The following is a 21,822-nucleotide window of genomic DNA, read 5'->3' on the forward strand; positions in this document are numbered from 1 at the left end:
AAAAAAAAAATGGGTGGGCATTTGCATTCATTGAGCTCCTACTGTACACCGTCACATACACTGAGCATCCGAGAGAGAGAAACAAGTAAAATTCTGGCCCTGTCTGGGAGGACCTAAACATCCAGTTAGAGACAGAGGTGGCCTGGGGAGATCCAGGCAAGTGACCGGGGCCCAAACTGTCCTCAGAATCCGGGGCTTAGAGAAGCCAGTCAAGGCAGGCCTCATGGAAGAGGTGGCCTCAAAGCTAGGGTGGATTTGGATCTGGAGAGAAGTGGCGAGAACAGTGGGGGCAAAGGTGTGGTTATGGCAAGGAGCTCAGCCTCCCCCAGAGACGGTGGGGAGAGGCCTCAGGGTGGCATCTCTGTCCCCGGGAGGGGGGTTGGAGCCTGAGGAGAGCCTGTCCCGGAAAATTTAACCCCAGACTCTTAGAAGTGACAACATCTTAGCAGTTTGGAATCGCAGAATCCTAGAATCAGTGATGTTTAGAGTCTGGGGTCTCTGCGTCCCACTCCTCAGAGGTCATCAGCCTTCCTGCCCACCCAATGCTGATACCCACTCAGCAGCTCTGGAATGTGCCCATCCAGGCTCTATTTTGGCCAGTTACAGTGACGGGGAGCTCACTGTCTTCTGGGAGGGAAGGTAGACAGGGCTGTGCAGAGAATAGCAGCTGCTGCGACAGTGTCCCCGCATGCTGCTGCCCCCTTGCCGGTCCTGCTCCCACTCCGGGGTCGGCAAATAGAGCCCAAGGGCCCAGAGCCACCCCTCTAAGTCCTGCTGAGCAGACAGAGACAGACAGAGCTATTCCGGTCCCGTGGTGCCTTCCAGGGGCCAGGAAAGGCTAAAATAGAAAGCAGGTCCCAAGGCCCCGCAGGGGATGTGCCCAGCCCTTGACCTGAGTGGGCCAGTCTGGCACTGCCAAGGGGGCCACAGCCCAGGCCAGGCTGGGGCACCTTTTGGCGGCCGGCCTGGGCCTCCAGGGCTTGGGCAGAACGCTGCCTGAGGACAGGGCCCTCGACCTGGGAGAGACCTGGAACCAGCACTCCCCGCCCCGGGTGCGGGGCTTCCAGGATGTGGGGAGCTCTCCACCGTGCCTGGCGATGGGTTCCTGAAATTTCCTCAGAGGAAGCAGACCCGCTCAGCAGGGCAGTTTCAGGGCTCTGCAGGCCCCGGGCTGCTGCCTGGGTTCAACCCCCAACTCCGCCCCTTCCCAGCTGCGTGACCTCAGGCCTCGCTTCCCCTCCATCAGACCAGGATGGTTACAAGGCTGCCCCCATGGAGGGCCGTGTGGGGAACACCGAAGTGCACCCCTGCCCCACCTGGCCAGTCACAGGTGAGCCGTCGGGGGAGCACCTGCCCAGACCTTGGGGAGGTCAGAGGGGGCTGAAGCAGCAGCTGAGTTTGGAGAGCCGAGCCCCACTCCTGGCCTCAGTTCGCTTACCTGTAAGAGGTCGGGCCACCTGGGCGGGTGGGCTCCACAGCCTAGCTGGGCAGAGCCGGTGCGAATCCCAGGAGGGCCGGTGGGACCGGTGACAGGCTCCTGCCCCTCAGCCAGGCCAGATTGGGATGTTTGACACAGGGTAGACAGTGCCACCAAGTGAGCTCTTCCTGTTTGGAAATTCTTCCTCCTCCAGCCGCCATGGCCCAGCCGGGACACATGCGAGGGGGTTGCACACACGCCTCCCAAGGGGACTTGACGCTAACCAGGAAGCTGGGGAGAGGCGTGTGTGTCATGCGTGTGTGTGTGCGGGAGTGTACATCAGTGTGAGTGTGCATCTTGTGCCCGTGTGTATACATGCAGGTGTGTGTGTGCGTGTGCCTCGCAGTGTGCAGGGGTGTGTGTGTTGGTCTGTGTGCATGCATCTGTGTGTGTCATGCATGTGATACGTGTGTATACACACAAGTGCATATAAGAGCATGTAAGGGCCAGAGCAGGGCTGGCCTCAGGGTCTGTGTGTGCCGTAGGGATGGGATGAAAGTGGACACTTGTATTTCAGGGCTGGGATGTGGAGAAAATGTGCTGTGAGGTTGAGAGGTCAGCCAGCTCCTCTCTGGCTGGGGACTCGGTCAGTGGCCTAGCTCTGGGCAGCAATTCCCACATCTGTAAAGTGGGATCATAACTGCACCTGCCTTCCAGGGCTGCTGTGAAAATGAGGTGATGCACATGGAAGCCCTGAAACAGCACCTGGCGGGGGGTAGAGCAAGAGCTCAGGGTGCGACCCTGCTGGGGCCACGGTTCCCTCTGTGAATGATACTCTGACTTTCTTTCCCTGAGACCTGCTACCTGGAACCATGGCTCCTCCAGGACTGCAAAGGCTGCTGACAAGGCCTCCTCCTCCTGCAAGCCCTCCTGGGTTGGACCCACCCTTCAAAGACCTAGGGCTTCCCTCGGCTTCCTCAAGGATGAGCCCAGCCCCCCGTACCTCCCCTCACTCCGTGGGGCCTCGGGACCTCTGCCAAGTCCCCAGGCCCCCCTTCAGCAGCACCAAAAGTCCCCCCTCCATCTCACCCTAGTCTCGTCCAGGGTCAGGTCCACTGTCTCAGCGGACCCATGAGGACAGCTGCTCTCACAGTCCCAGACAGACACTGCGTTGAACGAATGATTAAACAACCCTGCCCCGGTCACTCAGGCGGCCCAAAAGTTAGGGCTGCCACACAGAAGCCCAGGCCTGGTTCCCACCAGCATCTGCAGCAATCCATTTGCTGTGTGGCTTTAAGCAGGTCTCTGTCCCTCTCTGGGCCTCAAGTTCTCCACCTGTAAAAGTTGAAGGTGGCACAAGATGAGCTCTGAGGGGCTTCTGGGTAACAAATGAGACCTGGAAGAGTGGCTCAGGGAACTGAGGCGACAAAGCCCAGGGGTGGTGGTCCCCCGAGCTTCAGAGCAAGCTCCCACCACAACTATGCTCTAGGCCCATCCTCAGTGCCCTGGACATTTCCCCACAATGCAGGTTCCAGCTCTAGTTGGCCCGCCCAAACTAGCTCCGTGCATTCAAGGACATAGGAGTGGGGGAAGGGTGGGCATCTGTGCCCCATCTGAGCCTCATTCACCCTCCAGGGAGCCGGCCCGGGTTTCTCCAGCTCTCCCACTGGCGGCTGTGGGCCTAGGGTGAGTCCCCACCTGCGGCCTGTTTCCCCACGTCTGCTGGGGATGAGCGTTCCTGTGAAACGTCCCACGTGCAGTGGCAGGACTCGGTGCTTCCTGAGAGGAGGGGGACTTGGCCCGGGGCCTTTCACCGGCCACGCTGTCCCCACTTTATGGGGAGACTCTGAGTGTCAGAGCACACGAGCGAGGGGTCCAACCGGGCCCCCCAACCCAGACACACAACACACACACACGGTACCCCAACAGCCTACCCGGGCCTCCCCTGTGGGTGCCGGGCCCTGCCAGGGAGTCCAGAGCACAGGAAGGGGTGCGTGGCCGTTGAGCCACCCACCCAGCCCCGACTGCCACCTGTCTTGCCGGGATCACCCCTTCTGGGGGCGAGTCTTCCCCCACCACCCAGCTGGCCTGCGTCCCCTCCCCCGCAGTGCCCCTCGCCCGGCCTCCCCTGGGGCAGACTGTGTGGCCTGGGTCCCAGCACTGTTTACGTCCTCCAGCGGCACCGGGATGAGGGAGGATGGATGAGGTCTGGCGCTGCAGGCACCAGGGTGGTGACAGCAGCGGCCTGGCTGTTGCCGCGCATCCCCCGCCTGCCCTCGGCCCCCCTGGGCTGCTCTGCTGCTTCTGTGGTTTAGTCCCTCAGAGTGGCAGGCCGCAGGGGAGGTGCGTCCTGAGACACTACTGTGGGGCCTCACAACCCAGCCGTGAGCGTGGGGGGCTTCTGCGGGCTCGGCGGGCTCTCCGCCAGGCGGGGCTCCAGGAGGGGCAGCCCCACCCTAAACTGCTCGCGTCAGACCCACCAGAAGGGGTCTGACCCCTGACCCAGCCAATATCTGACCCCTGACCCCAGACACAGACAGCCTGGCCTGACCCAGCCTGTGGAAGTGACAAGGGTGAGATTGTCCCTATGCCCTTGTCTCTGCTGAGGGTCACCCCGAGCCCTGTGGGCTCCAGCACCCACCCCAGACACCCTCGGTCCCACAGAGAAGAGCCCCCTAGGGTGAGAGGCGCTCCCCAGCAGTACACGGCATTTGTTGCGTTCCAGAGAATCTCCCCGAGGTTTCTTCGGGAACCAGCCTTCCCGTGCCAGGCTAGAGCCCCGCGGCCCTCAGAGTGAGTACGAGGCCTGGCAAGCCGTGCCAGTGACTCAGCGGCCGTGGGCTGCCTCCAGCTCATAAAATCGGACCCTCAGATGGCTCAGCCCTCCGGCACCCTCCCACATCCTGGCCGCCTCCAGGCTGCCCCACCCCTGCCCCGCACACAAACAATACTGAGTCCACGCTCCCCCAGCAAGGCCCCAGCTGTCCCTGCCTTGCCAGACGGGAGCCAGCGCCAGCCCGGGTCAGGGACCTGCACGGGCCAGGGGCTCCTGCACCGTTCTGGGCCTCAGTTTCCCACTCTGGGACAGATACGGCAGTGTTCTCAGGAGACAACGGTAGCCTGTGGGCTCAGCCCTGCATCAGTGGGGAGCCCAGTTGAGGGGGGCAGCGAGGCTGCTGCAAGGACCACCCTCCCCCAGAATCTTCAACGGCTCCCCACTGCCCTCGGGTCAAGTGGCCCATTCTGGTCCCCACAAGGGCAGCTATAGCCCGGTGTGGAAGTCCCCTGCTCACTCCCAGCGTCAAGGCTCATCCCTGCCTTCCACTCACCAGGACCCGGGCGTGCAGTTCCCGCTGCCCGAGGGCCTCCCCTCCCTCTGCCCACCCAGGCTGCCTGCCTCCTGTCACCCCTGCCTCTGCCCGGCTGTGCTGCCCTCCTGACCACGCCCCCCGCCACAGGCTGGCCAGCGCCCTGCGGCACCCCGCTCCCTCCCGCTGGCGCACTACAGCCGTGTCCCCCACCAGGCTCAGAGCGTGGAGGCCAGGGGCCTGTCTCCGGCCTGTGTCCTCAGTGCCCAGCCCGGGGCCAGCTCAGTAGGTGCTTAGTCGAGAGGTCTAGGGTGATTCAACCGCATGAGTGGGTAGGAGCACAGAGACAGGAGACCAGAGGTGGCACTCAGGCACAGGAAGCGGCATGTCACAGACTTGGCTCTGAGCCCTGCCTGACCTCGACCCCAAAACCCTGACCCCCCAGCCTGGCCACAAGCCTCCACCCTGGTCGGGGTGTCTGTCTGGGGAGGGATGTCCCTCTCAGCCGCCACGTGTAGAGCAGGCCTGGGCGAGTGAGGTTTACGACCCACCAACTCACCCTCCTGGCCCTTGTCACGTCCAGGTCTTTCCTGCGCACCCGACCCTCTGTGTTCCCGCAGAGCCACCAGCACTCACGGAGGTTATGCTGGGTCACACGTGGCGCCAGGCCGGTGCGTGTGCCCCCGCGAGGCCACATCCGCCCCAGGGACACACAGGAGTGGACGCAAGCAGAGACCCAGACAGCACACGTGCGAGACCTTGGTCACGGGCACACGCAGACGCCCCAGGGCCAGAGGTCACGGGCACACACAGACGCCCCAGGGCCAGAACAGGCAAACGGAACTGGAGAGCAGCACGGCAACCCGACCTGCATGGGGCAGCCAGGAAGGCCAGCGGCAGCCCGGGATGCCTTTGCCCCCTCCCAGGCAGAAAACCGATCTGCGTGTGCCCCCAGCTCCTACAGCACACGTGAGCGCCAGCCGAGCTCTCCAGGGCCCAGGCAGCCTCCCCAGAGAGGACACTGTGGGGGACAGAGAGCCAGGAAGGAGCCGCTGTACCCCTTCCCCTTCCTGGGTGGTGCAGCTTCGGCTCTGCCCTCCGTGCCTCAGTTTCCTCCTCTGCCTGGCCAGGCCTGTGGACTCCGCTGCCCCAGGCTCCCTCCCCCAGGGCCCTGAACCACGCTCCTCAGGGGGCCGGCGTGGGGGCGGGGAAGACGCCCGCCCCGCCCCCACCCCGCCCCCACCCCGCTGCCTTTGCCCAAAAGGAGCCCCGAGCGCGGGCCTGACGTCAGCCCCCAGGAAGGCGAGGTCCGTAGGGAAACTGCAGTAAGTGGCCCACAGAGCCGCAGCCGCGGCCGTCTCCTCTCCACGCGGGCGAAGGTGCGGTGAGTCCCCCTCGGGCCGGCCGGGCCTCCCCTCTCTGAGATGAGATGGTCGGTGCCGGGGTCCTCACGCCCCAGGCAGGCAGGCAGGCAGGCAGGGGGCAGGGGCGGAGAAAGACCCGGGCTGGAGAGAGGTCAGAGCCCAAAAGTGGCTTTGCGGTCCCACCCTGCAGGGAGCCATTGTACAGATGGGAAAACTGAGGGCGAGGGTGAGGGCAGCTACAGCTGAGCAGGCCAAGTGAGGGGTAGGGGAGGGAGAGCTCCCCAGGGCTCGAGGGGGCATCGCTGCGGTGCCGAGCCCCACCTGTGCTGCAGGGCTCCCAAGCCCCCTCCTCTGGACTTCCTTCCTTCCTTCCTTCCTTCGTTCAGCACTCTCACTGGTCCTCTGCTGGGTGCCTCGATTTCCCCGTCTGGGCGGCCCCAGAGGTCAGGGAAGGGGTTGCGGTACCCCAGAGGCACTTGATGAGCTCTGGGACCTTGGCCACCACCATCCCCCAGGCTGGGGCAGGGCCGGGGGGTGAGGGATTTGTGGGGACAGGCTCCGACCAGGGCACACCTCCTGACATCCCACAGCTCAGGTCCTAGGCGCCAGCCCGGCCCTTCCCCACCCTTGTAGGGCCGGAGAAACTGAGGCCCAGGGCCCACCCAGCCCCCTACGTGGACCTCGCAGCTGGCACTGCCCCCGCCTGGCTCGCTGGTGGTGCCGGCCCTGAGAAGGCAGCAGGAACAGGGTCCCGAGGGGGGAGGGCCAGTTGGGAACTGGCCTGTGGCCAGGGTGCTGGGCAGGGCAGACGAGGAGCAGCTGTGAGTCCTGGGGCAGGACTGGGAACGGAAGGGGCTGGAGGCGTGGTGGCAGCAGCTCACAGCCCTCGGACAGGCGGCTGGCCCCACCAGCGGCCCCCATATTCTTCTGCCAACCTGTGGCCGCTCCCAGCCAGAGGGTTACCAGGGCACCACCTCCCCTCGTGGCTGTGTGGCCATGGACAAGTTGCTGCCTGTCTCTGAGCCTCAGAAAAAGCAAAGTCTGCTGCTTCTACAGCCCCGGTGTGTGGGGGAGGGGATTGGACGTTTCCTGAGCACCTCCTGGGAGCTTGCGGGCTGGTCTCCTTTTGTCCTGCGGTAACCTGATGTGATGAGGTGGGTCTCAGCACACCCGCTTCATAGGTGAGGAAACTAAGGCTTGAAGAGGCCAGAGGGGGCTCTCAAAATCATTCGTTTGTTCATTTAGCCACAGCCCAGGCCTTGGCCCTCACGGCACTGCCAGTCCAGTAGGGGAAAAACAAGAAACAAATAAATATGAAGCTGTCAGGTGGTGGGAGGGCTGCAAGGCAAGAAAAGCAGGTGGAGGTGAAGGTGTGCCGGGAGCTGGGTGATCCGGGAGGGCCTCCCTGAGGAGGCGGCCCTGGGGCCTGAAGAACACTGGTGGACCCCAACCCTGCTCTGCCCTGCTGGCTATCAGCACACCCAGGCTGCCCCTCAGACCCCTCACGGTACTCTGAACACAGAAGCCTGTTCCCACCTCAGGACCTTTGCACTTGCTGTGCTCGTCCCACTGCCTGGAGCACTGTTCCCCCAGGTCCTCCTGAGGCCCCTCCTGCTCTTGAGCAGCCACAGTGGTCCCCGCAGCCACTTTCTAGCCCACTCCCCGCAGCCACTTTCTAGGCCACTCCCCCCACCCTGCCCCTGACCGCGAGCTCCATAAGCTACAGCCACATCTGCCTGAGACCCTCTGTGCCCCCAGCACCTGGTTCAAGGCCAGGTCTGATGCCTCCAAAGCATGTGGTCCTCATTGTTCCTCTGACCTTGCCACGGGGCTGTGTGGCCTGGGGCAAGATGCCTGTGTGCCCTGGACCTCTGAGTCCTCCTCTGTACAGTGGGCCGTGGTAAACTTTCACTGGCGTGGTGCAGGCAGGAGGGTCCACAGAGCAGAGTTCAAATCCCAGCTCCTCTGCCCCCAGCTGGGTGACCCCAGACAGGCCACTTAACCTCTCTGTACCTCAGTTTCCTCACAGGCAAAATGAGGCCAGCAGCACCAATGTGGGGCATCTTGGGAGGAGTCATGAGAGCCTGGGAGGGGTCATCTCGGATGCAAATTGTGAAGTGTGGGATTAGGGCTCTGCCCCAGTGGAGGGGTGTCCAGGGGCCCAGGGAGGACTGTGGGCGTGGGCACTGTTGGTGCCGGGGGCCTTCAGCAGGTGACGCAGGCAGAAGCGGCATGCCGGGCCGAGGGAACGGGCAGAGGCCGGGCAAGGGCAGCCGCAGATCCATGACCTGTGCCCCTGGGGAGGCTGGGTCGGGGGAAACGGTCAGGTGCTGCAGCGGCTGCAGCCATCAGGACAAGGTGAGGGATGAGCCAGGGTGGCAGGGAGGGCTGTCTGACCCCCGGCAGGACCCCCATGTGCGGCGACACCTGAGGCTGCCCCTCCCAGAGGAGCTTGCGTTTCCATCAGAGCCCAGATCTCAGCCAAGGGCTCTCAGATGGTGGAAGGTGAGGCCGAGTCAGCCGTGGGGGAACCCAGGTGCCCGGCACTCCACCCACACCCACGAGTGACCCCTCTCCCTGAGCTGGGTGGAGGGAGCCCTGGCCAGGAAGGGGAGCTTGATTCCAGCTGGTGCCACCTGGGACCTGCCGGGTGACCACGAGCCAGACTGGCCCCCCCCTTGGGGGCCTCAGTAAGGGCCCAGCTGTCCCTGGATGGAACAAGCAGAGGCTCAGACTAGCCAAAAACAGCAGGCAATGTTCTAAAGCAGATGCCATGAAACCAAGAATAATCAGAAACATAAACAGGCAGATGGTTCCCCCAATAATGGCTATTTTGGCCTTGGAAGGCTGTGAGGGTCACCCCAACAGGGGCACAGGCATATGCAGGTACTCTGTGTACCCAGAATCTAATTGCCCACAAACCCCAGGTCCAGAGATGCTCACCCCTCCCTGGTCCCACCCCTGCCTCGGCCAGGAGCCAGTGGACCTAGGTTTGAGTCCCAGTTCCATCAATTTCACTCTGTGTGTCCTAGGGCCTGACACTCACCTTTCTGGACCTCCACTTCCTTGTCTATAAAACCCACGACTGCTGTGTGGACGCAGAGTGTCTGGCATGGCGGCTGGTTCACAACAGATGCTCCAGGCACCTTGGTCAGGAAAAAGGCTGGGCCTGTCCTCCATGCCTGTCCCGCCCGGCTCCTGATGCAAGCAGAGCATGGGATCTTGGGCCACACTTCCAGGCAGGTACCTGTTGCCCAGGGCTGAGGCCAGGCCCCCTGGCTGCCCTGGTCCCGTGCACGGCAGGACAGGAGGCTGCCAGGCTGCAGGCTTGGGGTCTGCAGCTGGGCGGCCATAGAGGACACACAGGGACGGCGAGGTGGTTTCAGGAGAAGCCAAGGAGAGGTCAGGATGCACCCCCCACCTGCCGAGGAGGGGAGGTCAGTGTGGCCCGGGTCCCCCTCGCAGTTTGTGGGCAGGTGCTGGCACCCTGAGCCTCTGGGTCTTGGCCTGTGTCTCTGGGCACACGAGGACCCGAAAGCTGTAGGTGGAGGCAGCGGGGCATGACCCCCCATCAGTGTTCAGTGGGGGCTGGTGCGGCCCTCAGGCTGGACCGAGAGGGAGCCCCAGGAGGGGACAGGGTCAGGTGACTTGGGGAAAGATGCTCATTCCCTGGGTTTGAGAGCTTCACAAAGGCTCTGAGAAGTCCTGCACTGAGCACCCGGTGTGACCCGGGCCTCTCCCCAAGAGGAGCAGGTGGGCCCAGGCAGGCCTCCGTTCAGGTGGAAAAACGGGGTCTCTAGCACTGCTGCTGTTGTCATTATGCACCTTCTTGGGGAGGGGGGCACCTGCGGCCGTTTGTCCACCCAGCACCCCCAGCTGCTCTGCCGATTTCATTTGTTGGTTTGCTCACTTGTCCATTCAACAAATATCAATGCCAGCATCACAGGTGAAGGAACTGAGGCTCTGAGACTTGAACCAAACACCTCTGATGAGCACCAAGGGGAGGGGGAGGGGCAGGACAATGGGGACCGACGGACCCCCGACGATGGTCAGGGTGACTGGGTGGGCTTCCTGGAGGAGGCGTTAACCCTGCTCGGCTGGGAAGACTGGTGGGTAGTGAGGGGGGGAGCCGAGGGCGGAAGCCAATTCCAGGTCCAGGGCCCTGGGACGCTGGGTGGGCTGTAAAGGGACTGGGCCAGGCAGGGAGGGTACCGAATGCCTGGGCGAGAAACGGGCCTCGCCCTGCAGGCCCTGCCGGGCTCGCTCAGCGGTTCACTCAGCCAAAGGGAAAGATGGATACTGCTCTGCGCCCGGCTATCCTGGGTGTGCTGGAGCGACAGACAGGAGCTCCGCCCCACGCCCGACCCCACCAGGCCCGCCCCGAGATGCTCACAGTCTGACCGGGAGGCACCGTGGGCCGGTCCTGGCTGGACGGCGCTGGGGGAGGAGCACCTGGGAGAGGTACTGGGCCAGCCGCGGTGGAAAGAGAAGGCTTCCTGAGGGGCTGAGGTCAAGAGGAAGCCCTAAAAGCGGGCAGGAATACTGAAGTGGGGGAGGAGGAGCAGCTTGGGCAAAGGCACGGAGGTTGGAGGGTGCCTGGGGCGTCGTCACTCAGTTGGGGCGCGAGGAGACTGGGGAGGGGGCTCCCCTAGCCCTGCTCAGAACCTGAGGCTTTTCCCAGGGAAGACCCCTGCCCCAGCAATCCCACCCCTGAAACCTGGTTGTGACCAGATGCCTGTGAGGAGAGCATATTAGGGAGGGGAAGACATCCTTCACGCCCATGCCTCCCCTAGAGGGTCTTGGAGCTCCAGGTCTGCACATCTGGGGGTAAGGGGAGACGTGCCACCCTCACCAGGCACCAGGCGGCAGCAGTGTACCCCCCGCACCCCCCGCACCTCTCCACACCTGCACCAAGGGCTCCGTCTCAGCTAAAGCCCACAGCAGCCCTGAGGAGCAGCATAATACAGCTGTGCCAGTCCCCGCTCCGCCCAAGTGGAGACTGAGGCTCAGCGAGAACCCCTGCAGGGTCAGAATGGGAGGCCCACAATGGGAGGGAGGCCCACAAGCTTACCTGCGGCCAGAAGCCCCAGGGCCCAGCTGGCGGACCCCAGGCCAGTTGCTGAAGCTCCCTGGCTCTGCATCCTGCATCCTCATTGATAAAACATGGATTGTGCCCCCTCCACAATGATAGGAGGAATCCAGATGTGTCTCCCCAGGGCCCCATGGGTAGGGGGCAGAGAAAGCAGACATATTTCTAGGGAGGCCAGGGGCTATAGGCTTGGGTCAGAGAAAGCTAATTTATGCTACAATATAGAAAGACCTTTCTTATTTTCAGAGAGTTTTGCATTACAGTGGGCTAACCTAGTAGGTAGTGAGTTCCCTGTCCTCGGAGGAGTGCAAGCTGAGCACGGGCTTTCTCTAGTTGTGGCGAGCGGGGGCTATTCTTCGTTGTGGTGCGCGGGCTTCTCACTGGGGTGGCTTCTCTTGTTGCGGAGCACAGGCTCTAGGCACGCAGGTTTCAGTAGTTGTGGCACGTGGACTCAGTAGTTGTGGCTCGCAGGCTCAGTAGTTGTGGTGCACGGGTTTATTTGCTCCACGGCATGTGGGATCTTCCCGGACCAGGGCTCGAACCCGTGTCCCCTGCATTGGCAGGCAGATTCTTAACCACTGTGCCACCAGGGAAGCCCCACAAGCTAAGCTTTTACACATTCATTCACTCACCCACTTGACATATACTGAATGTGAATGTGCAGGCCTCTCCTCCAAAGGTTCACAGGCTAGTGGGGAAACTGGACAAGTGGCCAGGCAATGACAGAGCCACGGGTGCAGTGAGGGCCCAGTAGTGGCAGCAAATCTACTTGAAGCAATCAGGGAGGGCTCTCTGAAGGAAGAGGCATCCGAACTGAAGAAAGCTGACAGGTGAATAAGAGGGTATAGTCAGAATTATTTTAGTCACAAGTGACAGAAACTCCAAAGTAACTTAAGCCAAAGAGGGAGATAACCAAGCCCCAGACTACTGGCTTCAGGAAGGGCTGGATCCAGGTGTTTGAACCACCCTGTCAGGACTTAGTCTCTCCTCCTGGTGGGTTTCTTCTAGAGGAATACGGCCATCAGCAGCTTGAGTCTCATAACCAACTAGTGTGGCAACCGCAGGGAAGAGAGCTGCCAGCAAAATTCCCAGGGCTGGTAGTGATTGGCTGGGCCGGGGTCATGAGGCCACCTGTGACCAAGCACTGTAGCCTGGGGTTCTGTGTTACAGGAGCCCATGTCTGAGGCTAGGAGCTGAGCAGCGCCAAGCCACTGAAGGACTTTATCCCACACATGGTGGAGGGAGGCTGGGACTTCCTGCCCAGAGGTCCCAAGGGCTCCTCCTAGCCTGGGAAGCACTGGGCCTGCGTCTCGCCCCAGTCCCCAAGCCGCCGGGATTCCACCACCATCCCTCTGCCCTGCTCCCTGGAAGAGCCCTCTAGAGCAGCCTTGCGGCCAAGACATTCCCAAAGGTGCAGGCATGTTCAAGCCTTGAAGTGCTTCAGAGCTGGAAGTACCCTCAGAGCCACCTGCCCATTGCGTAGATGGGGAGACTGAGACCTGGGCAGCCTGGGCAGTGGAGGAATTCCTGACCCTTCCTCCCAAGACCACAGTTTCCTCTGAGATGGGCGGGAGGGGAAAGAGGAAGGAAGAGAGGTGCAGGAGGAGGGAGGCCCCCAGGGACCCGAAGCCTGGGCCCCACCTCCTCCCCTCCCGCACAGCTGCACTCCAGCTGTTCAGTCCACCCAGGACCAGCACTCGCCCTTGGGGCCTGGGGCTGTGCAGAGTCCACTCTGCAAGGCCTGCCTGCCCGCCCGCCCTGCCGTCCTCCTGCTGCCGTTCTCCACAGGGCACCCCCCTTCCCTAACCCTCACCTTTGTTTATACTCGGCCCATCTCCCATCCCCCCACCAGCCAAAATCCTCTCAGGACCCTTACAGGGCCACCTCTTGACAATGTGTTGGTACAGCCTCAGAAATGGATTCCAATTCTGCCCACTTTACAGATGAGGAAACTGAGGCTCAGAGGCTTTAAGGTCACAAGCCGGTTCTGAGATGGAGCCAGGCTTTGGGTGGGGCATCCAGACCAGAGTCGAGACTCTCAGTGGCTATGCTCCGGTCCCCCCAACCCACTGTGTGTCTCCCCCTCTGACCCTGAGCCCCCGGAGAGCAGGTCCGCGTGCCCTCCGCTCTGCCCAGGGAAGAGCCTGAGCGTGGGTGGGCGGAGCAGGCCAGGGCAGTGGCTGGTAGATGTGCGAAGGCTCCCAGCCTGGGACAGTTGCCCTGGGGCAGTTTCCAGACCTTGAGCCCGGCACGGTGCTAGGCACTACGAGGACGTGGCCCCTGCCCACCGGGATCCAGCCAGCCGACCCCAGCTGCAGGGTTCGCTGCACCTCAGCCAGGACTAGGGCACCTGCCAGGAACGGGGAGGGGACAGGGCCATGCCTCCACCCTCAGACTGGCTTCCTCAGGCTGAGGAAAGCACTAGTGACCCCATTTAGCAGATGAGGAGAAAAAGGCTCACTGACTGGCCAAGGTCCAGGGTCGAGGGAGTGGCAGAGCTGGGCTCGAACCCAGGTATCTGGGACTCTTCTGCTTGCTCACCACCTGGGGCCCATCTAAGGCCAGGTCTGTGCCCCCCACTCAGACTGGGTGTGGGGGCCAGCGTCAGGCTGTCCCCACAGAAGAGCAGAGGCTTCTCTCCTTTCCCCTCATTCCCCTCACTGCATTTAGAGTGGAGCAGGGCGGAAGGCAGGCGGGGAGTGGGTGCCCGCCGTGCACCTGCCGGACGAGGGGACCGTTGCCTGGGTGCCCACCCTCCCTCAGGCCCAAGGACCCAGCTGTGGGCTCGCACTAGGCAGACCCAGGTTCGAGTCCTGGCCTGTCCCTTCCAGAGCCTCGGTTTCCTCTGAGTGAGTGGAGGAGGCCAGGAGCCAGGTGGGTGAGGAGGTACCATCACCAGTGCCTGGGTCTGCAAGGGAACCGATGCCATGAACCCACTCGGAAGCTGCAGAAAGAAGGTGCTGTTGTTACGTCACTTTGCGGGCAGGGAGACTGAGGCTCAGAGAGGTTAATCAACACCCGGGGTGACCCCTCGTGAGTGGAGGCCAGCCCCCAACCCGCACCTGCACTGGTTACTCTTACTGTTAAAGTGCTCCCCGCAATGCCCACTGCCATCACCAGCTGTGACATCCCACACCACACTGAGCCCCATCTTCCCACGGGAGTGTGGACAGACCCAGCCCGGGCTGGCAGGCGGGGGTATGGGGCCCTGGGTGTGGACAGAGGGAGGGGCGGACATGGTGGAGGCGAGAGCGAATCAGCCCCAGACTGCAGGACCGGCAGGACCACGGAGGGCAGGACTAGTGCTGAGAGCATGGAAGGGGGGCGCTCTGCTCTGGGGTCGGGGGGCCCGCGGGAGGCCTCGCGCTTGACCAAAGCAGATTCAGGGGGTGGAGCGGTCCATCCCGTGGAGCCTCAAGGAGGACCAGGAGCTGAGGCAGTGGAGACCATGGGGGAAACCGAGGCCCAGAGAAGGAGTGTCCGCCCTGAGGCCATGTGGGGTGGAGGCAGCTCAGCCCAGACACTCCCAGCCCAGTGCCTCCCCGGCCTTAGAGAGCCGAGGGCCCTGGACTGTGGATCCCCGAGGCCATCAGCAGGCCCACCTCCACAGGGGCCGGGGTCTCACGGTTTGAGTTCCTCATCTTGCGAAACAAAAGGGATCGTGAGTAGATGCCCCCAGAGAGCGGTCAGTGAGTAATCAGTGTGTTATCACCGTGAGAGGTGAGGGGTGTGCTGGGGGTGGCATAAGCAGGGTGGGGTGGCGGGGGTCTTATCATACAGACAGAGACAGTCAGACTCAGCAGAGAGCAAAGGGGAAGAGATGGTGGTGTAGAAAGCCAGGGGGGAGGGCCCGGGCTGTGGCCGTGATCTGAGCTGGGCCGGCGTGACAGATGCCAAGGTTCGTCGTGTTCCGGGACTGACCTCAGTGTGTGAGCGGATCAGGCTCAGACTCTCGGAGCTGAGAATCACGGCGTGCTTGGCTGACGTCCTCTGTCCTCACCTGCCCGGCCTCTGGGGCATCCCGTTCATCCCCCCCGCTCTGGAGCCCCAGGCGCGCAGCCCTGGCCCACACCGCCGCCAGCACCTTCAGCGAGGTGCTGGCCAGCATGCCAGCAGGCTGTCCCTGGGGGGCTTCCTGGGAGGACAGGCTCCCCGGGGCCCGCGTCATCCTGGGACTGAATGCCAGAGGAAACCTTCTGTGGTGTTTATTATTTGTCTCTGATTGTCACATGGATGCAGGCCTCATGCAGACACATTGGAAAACCGAAAAGCACGCGGAAGGAAATTGAAAAACCTGTTTGCGTGTGTCTGGGGCCAGCTCCTCTCTCCCTGGGCCCTTCCTCCTGGGGTTTGGCCGCGGCATCGTGTTTTCCACAGTAGAGCAGGGACGCACTGGGAGGCATCCATCTCCTTCCTGGGGGACTGCGGGGGCCCACGCTGCCCGAGGACGAAACCCACAGCCCTGAGGCACCAGGATGCCAGCCCCACAGCCCTGAGGCACCAGGATGCCAGCCCCACAGCCTAGCCTCATCACCTCCCCTCGCTGCTCCCCAACCCCCCACGCCCACAGAAGGTCTCTCCCTGCCCCGGACGTCCCTCTCGCTCCCTGTCTCCCTGAGCTGCCGTTGGACAAACACATCCAAGGACCCTGTGTGTTAGGGGCTTGGGGACACCGGGCAGAGGACAGCCCTCCCAGAGGACCCCGTGAGCTGAGGCCTGGGCCCACTTGCGCTGGAGGTGGCCAGAGGGGCCGGACACAGTCTTGGGCGGCATCCGACTCCTCCCGGCAGCCTTGAGAGTTAGCAGACGCCCAGGGCCGTTAGCAGACGCCCAGCAGGCGTCCCAGAGACAGAGGCTCAGCCGAGGACACCCTCTCTGAGCTGGAGGATAGAGACAGCCGCCTGCCCTGCCAGGGGCTCCCCCCCGGCCGGGTTGGGACCTGAGCCTCAGCTAGCAAGAGGTCCCCTGCTGTGCCCACCCCCTCCAGGTTGGCATTCGGTCCCCAGTCCCCCAGCGGGCACGACCTCCACTGGGTGGAAGCTGCCAGAAGGAGCCTGTTGCTCAAGGATGTGCAGTAGCCGTCCGGGGGGAGTGGGCAGCGTGAGGCCTGTTCACAGCGGACGCCTCACTTCCCTTGGCCGCCAGGAAGGGCGAGGGGTCTTCCCTCCCCTTGCAGGTGGGGGAGGGCGCACTATGCCTGGGATGTCCCATGTGCCCTCCCCTCCTCCCTGCTTCTCCCCAAAGCCTTCTCCTTTCTCCTGAAAAAGCCAGAAATGTCCTTATTTGGAGGATCAGCCTGGCCCAGGGCGGGGGTGGGAGCCTGTTAACCCTTCGTTTATAAACAAAGGGATAAATCTCAGCAAGTTAAACAGCTCTGCAGGAGCAGAAACAGGGTGGGCGGCCCCAGCCCCAACCTGCCCCCACCGCAGTGTCTGGGCCACCAGGCCGGGACCAGGCAGGGGGCACAGTGCTTGTTTAACTCACACCCGCTGTGCTGCCGCCGCCGGGACCAGGCTCCAGGCTCGAGCCCCAGTGAGCCACCCCACGTGGGCCTCCAAGACAGCAAAGGTGGCCGCCTCTCAGGGCTGGGGAGAAACTGGGGCGGCCCGGGGGCTGACTCCCAGCTCCCCGGTCCCAGCCCCTTGGACCCTTATGAGGACCTTCACCCAGGGCATTGACCTGGTGCCAGCCTTGCAGGAGGTGAGAACAGATGGGTGGCCCGGAGGACAGGGGCTGTGACGCATGGGTGCGGGAGCTGTGGCCTGGGGTGACCGTGGGCACGGCTCCGTCCTAGCAGAACTGTGGCTGATTTGGCACCAGCTAATGATGCGCTGAGCGCTGCTGTGCTCGGTTAATCCTCCCAGCAGCTCTGTAGTCCCAGTGATGTAGATTAGGACGTGAGGCACAGAGAGGTTAAGCGACTTGCCTGAGGTTGCACAGCGAGTGAGGAAGAAACTGGGATTGGAGCCCAGACTCAAACACCACACACTTGGCCCGTCATCTTACCTGTGCCACACCAGTCGCCTTTGTCATCTTTCAGTCCCGGTGACAGTCTTGCAAGGCTTTTCACCTCCCGTTACAGCGAGGAGCAGTCTCAGAGCACTAGCATTCTGCTAAAGCTCCACACTGGCCAGTGCCAGGGCCAGGCCAGGCAAAGGCACAAAGGCGGGAATGTTGGGGTGCTGGGTGGGCAGATGAGCCAGGTGGGGTGCAGCCTCGGGGCAGGGCCCCAATAACCCCAGGGTAACCCGGTCTCCTTCCTTGCAGGCCCCGGGCGTGCGCTGGCCCCTGTCATGCCCTCCGCGTCTTCCGCGGGGCCCTCGGCCATGGCTGCCCCCAATGCCACGGCGGCGGCGGCAGCGTGGACTAACGTCAGCATGCTGGAGACGCCGCTGTTCCACCTGTTTGCTCTGCTGGACGAGGAGCTGCACGCCGCCTTCCCAGGCCTGTGGCTGGCGCTGATGGCGGTGCATGGCGTCATCTTCCTGGTGGGGCTGGTGCTCAACGGGCTGGCGCTGTACGTCTTCGGCTGCCGCACCCAGGCCAAGACGCCGTCGATCATCTACACCATCAACCTGGTGGTGACCGACCTGCTGGTGGGCCTGTCCCTGCCCGCGCGCTTTGCTGTCTTCTACGGCACCCGCGGCTGCCTGCGCTGCGCCCTCCCGCACGTCTTTGGCTACTTCCTCAACATGCACTGCTCCATCCTCTTCCTCACCTGCATCTGCGTGGACCGCTACCTGGCCATCGTGCAGCCCGATGGTTGCCGCCGCTGGCGCCAGCCTGCCTGCGCCAGAGCCGTGTGCGCCTTTGTGTGGCTGGCCGCCGGCGCCGTGACCCTGTCCGTGCTGGGCGTGACGGCCACCGGCGGGCCCTGCTGCCGCGTCTTTGCGCTGACCGTCCTGGAGTTCCTGCTGCCGCTGCTGGTCATCAGCGTGTTCACCGGCCGCGTCGTGTGCGCACTGTCGCGGCCGGGCCTGCCACGCCAGGGCCGCCAGCGCCGCGTGCGGGCCGTGCAGCTGCTGCTTACCGTGCTCGTCATCTTCCTCGTCTGCTTCACGCCCTTCCACGCCCGCCAGGTGGCTGTGGCGCTGTGGCCTGACGTGCCACGCCACACCAGCCTCGTGGTCTATCACGTGGCCGTGACCCTCAGCAGCCTCAACAGCTGCATGGACCCCATCGTCTACTGCTTCGTCACCAGCAGCTTCCAGACCACTGTCCGTGGCCTCTTCCGCCGGCACGGAGCGGAGCGCGAGCCCAACAGCTGCGACGTGGTCAGCATGCGCAAGAGCTCCAAGGACTCAGCCCACCATCACATCCTCGGCGCCAGACCCCGAGCCCTCACGCAGGCCCTGGCTAATGGGCCTGAGGCTTAGTTGGTAGGACTTTGCAAGGGGGCCGAAGGTCAGGGCTGGACTGGGACAGTCATGCCAGGTCAGGGACAGCACGGATATCTGCTCTACCCGGGTGGCAAATTGGGTTCACCTGATCCATTGGTGATGGCTGCCCAGTGCACTGTGTGGAGGAAGTGTCTAAGGCCACTGTGCTATGATTGATTAGCAATGTCTGCCATGGGCTCTAGATAGGATGCGGTGGTCTGAATGCTGACAGTTTGCCATCCCTAAGGTATATATTGTGTCCATTGAAAACTCAGAGGGGTAGCCAGGAGCTGCTTCTCACTTGGACCATTCAACCTCTAGAAGGGGTTCCTGAGAAACATGGACAAAGATGTTTTAGATACTGGGAATTTCAAAGAGGGTTAAAAAGATAACCTGAAGAGGTTCCCTCCTCCTTTTTCTCCCTCCCCAACAAAGAGAGAAGAACAAGAACAGAAAGGAAGTGTTAGAGGACACAAATGTTATGTGAGCTGACGTGAAGGGTTCACGTCTGCAGGACCTCCATTTGAGGCATCCATAAATCACACAGAAAGACAGCCTGACACCGTGGGGTGCTTTGCTGTGAGTACTGTGATATCTGGGCTGACACTCGAACCAGAAACTACCCTACAAAGGGGAGACTATTTTCCACCCACCAGCCATGAGGGGGAGGCTGAGTGGCACGTACAGGTGCCGAGAGTGGGAGATGGCCAGTCAAAGCTCAGCCCCACCTCCTCCAACATCCCCTTGCCTGCCCCATGAAGACCACTCAAATCTTCCCAAAGCCCCCCACTTTAGGAACCATCTTGGAAGACCCTGCCCGCTGGGCCAGGAGGGCAGTAGGCTCACAGCCCATCCTATGGATGAGAAACCAAGGGCAAAGACACAGAGACTGGAACCCAGGCCTGCTGGCCTAAGGCCACCGTCTCCCCACACTCAGAACGCTTCATTCTCCCTCTCACCTGGCTCATCATGCCTCCCTGCCTTTCCCGGGGAGGGAGCATTTCTCTGGCTTGGGCCTCTGGTCGCCTCCTCTGAGCTGGACTCCAGGATAGCCCCTGCGTGCCTTCTAGTGGAATGTTCAAGCTCCCATGAGCCCTCTCCAGACTGCTGTATGGGGGGAGGGCGCCTGTTGTGAGAGAGGAGCTCTGGGCATCCCAGGCACCTCTAGCCACCAGGCTCCACCCTCTCACATGGCCACCACCACTGAAACTGGTGAGATGGAATCTGGGCCCCAGGTTTGCCCTTTGTCTGCAGAGAAATGTCCTACATGGGACTTCCCTGGTGGTCCAGTGTTTAAGACTCTGCAGGGGACATGAGTTCGATCCCTGGTCAGGGAACTAAGATCCCACATGCCACACGGTGCAGCAAAAAAAAAAAAAAAAAAGTCCTACATGCTCAGTGGCTCCAGGCAGAGTATCCTGGCCCCGAGTTCAGGGCCCTGGTGCAAGGCCTGGATGGGAGGCAGAAAGGCCATTTATATCCCCATATTGCAGACAAGGAAACTGACGCTCAAAGAGGGAAAGGACCTCGCCAGGGTCATAGAGTACCCAGGTACTGCAAGACCAGTACTATCTGCTGGAGCCCCGTGGGGTTGGCTCCTTTGGCCCTAGGACCTTGTGGGGTGGCCAAGGTGGGAGATGCTGGAGCCCGGGGGAGTCCAAGGCCTGCTCAGTGGGGTGGTGGGGGAGCTGGACCCAGAGCTCGTTCCTGGGCCCGGGTGCTCAGGAAGCAAGGGGTGTGGTTGTCAGCACCAGGACCACCATCCTTGGCCTTGACTGGGTGCCGGGCGCCCCATGGGGCCTCCCCCCACCTCCCAGCTCAGAGAGGGGCCCAGAGCTCCATGGAACAGAGGAGGGGCCTGGCTCTTGGGAAAGGAGGGTGCGGGAGAGGGCTGTCGTTGCCAAGAAGCCCACGGTGACGGCGACGCTGACCCCAGGGAGTGGCACTTATGGTGGGTTTTCAGGCCGGGAGGCTCTGACAGAGCTTTGTCTCTCCCCGGCCTGGAAGCCGGCACCTGGGCAGTCACAGAGCAGAGGAGGGGAAGTCAGTGTGAGGTGTTTGTCCCAGCCCAGCACCACCTGTGGGCTTTCCTCCAGGGTCAGCAGCCCTGATTCTATCCCAGGTTCTCACTCTGATTTATACTAAAGAGTGAGTGGCTGACTCGAGCTGACTGCTGTGCTTGGGGGCGGAAGGGTTGCAATTCTTCTGGAACAATCCCTTCCTCAAGGAGGAGGGCGGTCTCTCAGGTAGGTGAGCCAGCGTGGGTCTCAGCAGACATTGACTGGGCACCTGCTGGGTCCCAGGTCTGTCTGGCCCTGCTTCACACCCAGTGTCTCGTTAATCCCCACCGTTCATGGAAGTAAGAGCCCAGGGCAGAACTGGGATCCAGATCCAGGGTGGCCAAGCCCCCTCCCCTTGTCCCACATGTGAAATCCCACCATCCAGCCTGGGTTCCTCAGGGAGTGGAAGAGCCGTGGGAATAAAGGATGCCAGGGCCCAAGGGAGCCTTCCATCACACCCCAGAGCTGTCTGATGGCCCCCATGCAGAGCCCTCGCTAAGTGGGCCTCAGTTTCCCCCACTCTCCACTCCTCTCCCTCCTCTCCGTGGCCTTGCAGCTGGTGGGCAGGGGGCTGGGGGCAAGGGATTCACTGCACGTGACCCCACAACTTCCTCAGACACTTGCTTCCTCCTCCTGACGGCTGGCTCCTCCCCACTCCCTCCGTGGGGACACGGGTCCAGGAGCCTCCAGAGGCCAGACTGGGACTGTCCTTGTTCCCACAGGGGCCAGAGTGTGAAGTCTCTGCAGTCCCCTCCACATGGCCTCCCTTCCCAGATTTTTGAAAAGCCCAAGTGACGTGAGGTGGCTTGTGTATTTATAACTGATGTAAACATTCTCCTTAACGAGGAATCCTCGTCCTGAATTAAAACTGTTTATTCCCTTCATGCCCTTGACTCAGCGCCCTGGCTGGCGGGCAGGGGTCGCCGTGGGGCACTGAGCCAGGTGGGGGCCCCCTCGTCCCCCCAACTTCGCTCACTGTCCTGTGGTTGGGGACAGTGGGCTCCACGGGAAAGTCTGTGGTGGTGGGGTCGTGGTTTTGCCGTCACTGCTGGGGGCAGGCGCAGGGGCCTCTGAAGGGCGAGGGTTGGAGGGGATGCAGGTGGTAAGGTGTGGGCCGTGGGTGGGCACAGTAGCTGGTTAGGGGCACAGACCAGCAGAGTGACGGGCCCTCGCCCCGGCCTGGTCCCAACTCCGCCTGCCCAGGG

The 21,822-nt window shown here is 62.5% G+C and overlaps 1 protein-coding gene across 2 annotated transcripts; it reads left to right on the forward strand.

Annotated features, from left to right (window-relative positions):
• The first annotated feature begins 6,018 nt into the window (after nucleotides 1-6,018).
• Nucleotides 6,019-21,499, forward strand: GPR20 (G protein-coupled receptor 20). Of its 2 annotated transcripts, none has more exons than XM_057531655.1 (2): nucleotides 6,019-6,104; nucleotides 17,446-21,499. In XM_057531655.1, exon 2 carries the CDS (start codon nucleotides 17,472-17,474, stop codon nucleotides 18,552-18,554), a length of 1,083 nt encoding a protein of 360 aa, XP_057387638.1. In that variant the 5' UTR covers nucleotides 6,019-6,104; nucleotides 17,446-17,471; the 3' UTR covers nucleotides 18,555-21,499. The 2 variants fall into 2 exon arrangements, with proteins under 2 accessions (XP_057387638.1, XP_057387639.1); XM_057531656.1 differs by having other exon boundaries at nucleotides 6,021-6,109.
• Nucleotides 21,500-21,822: the final 323 nt, after the last annotated feature.

This window comes from Balaenoptera acutorostrata, chromosome 17 (genome assembly GCF_949987535.1).
Source record: "Balaenoptera acutorostrata chromosome 17, mBalAcu1.1, whole genome shotgun sequence".
NCBI lineage: Eukaryota > Metazoa > Chordata > Mammalia > Artiodactyla > Balaenopteridae > Balaenoptera > Balaenoptera acutorostrata.

Coding starts and splice junctions, on each gene's coding strand:
- GPR20 (XM_057531655.1), top strand. CDS start 17,472: ATGCCCTCCGCGTCTTCCGCGGGGCCCTCGGCCATGGCTGCCCCCAAT.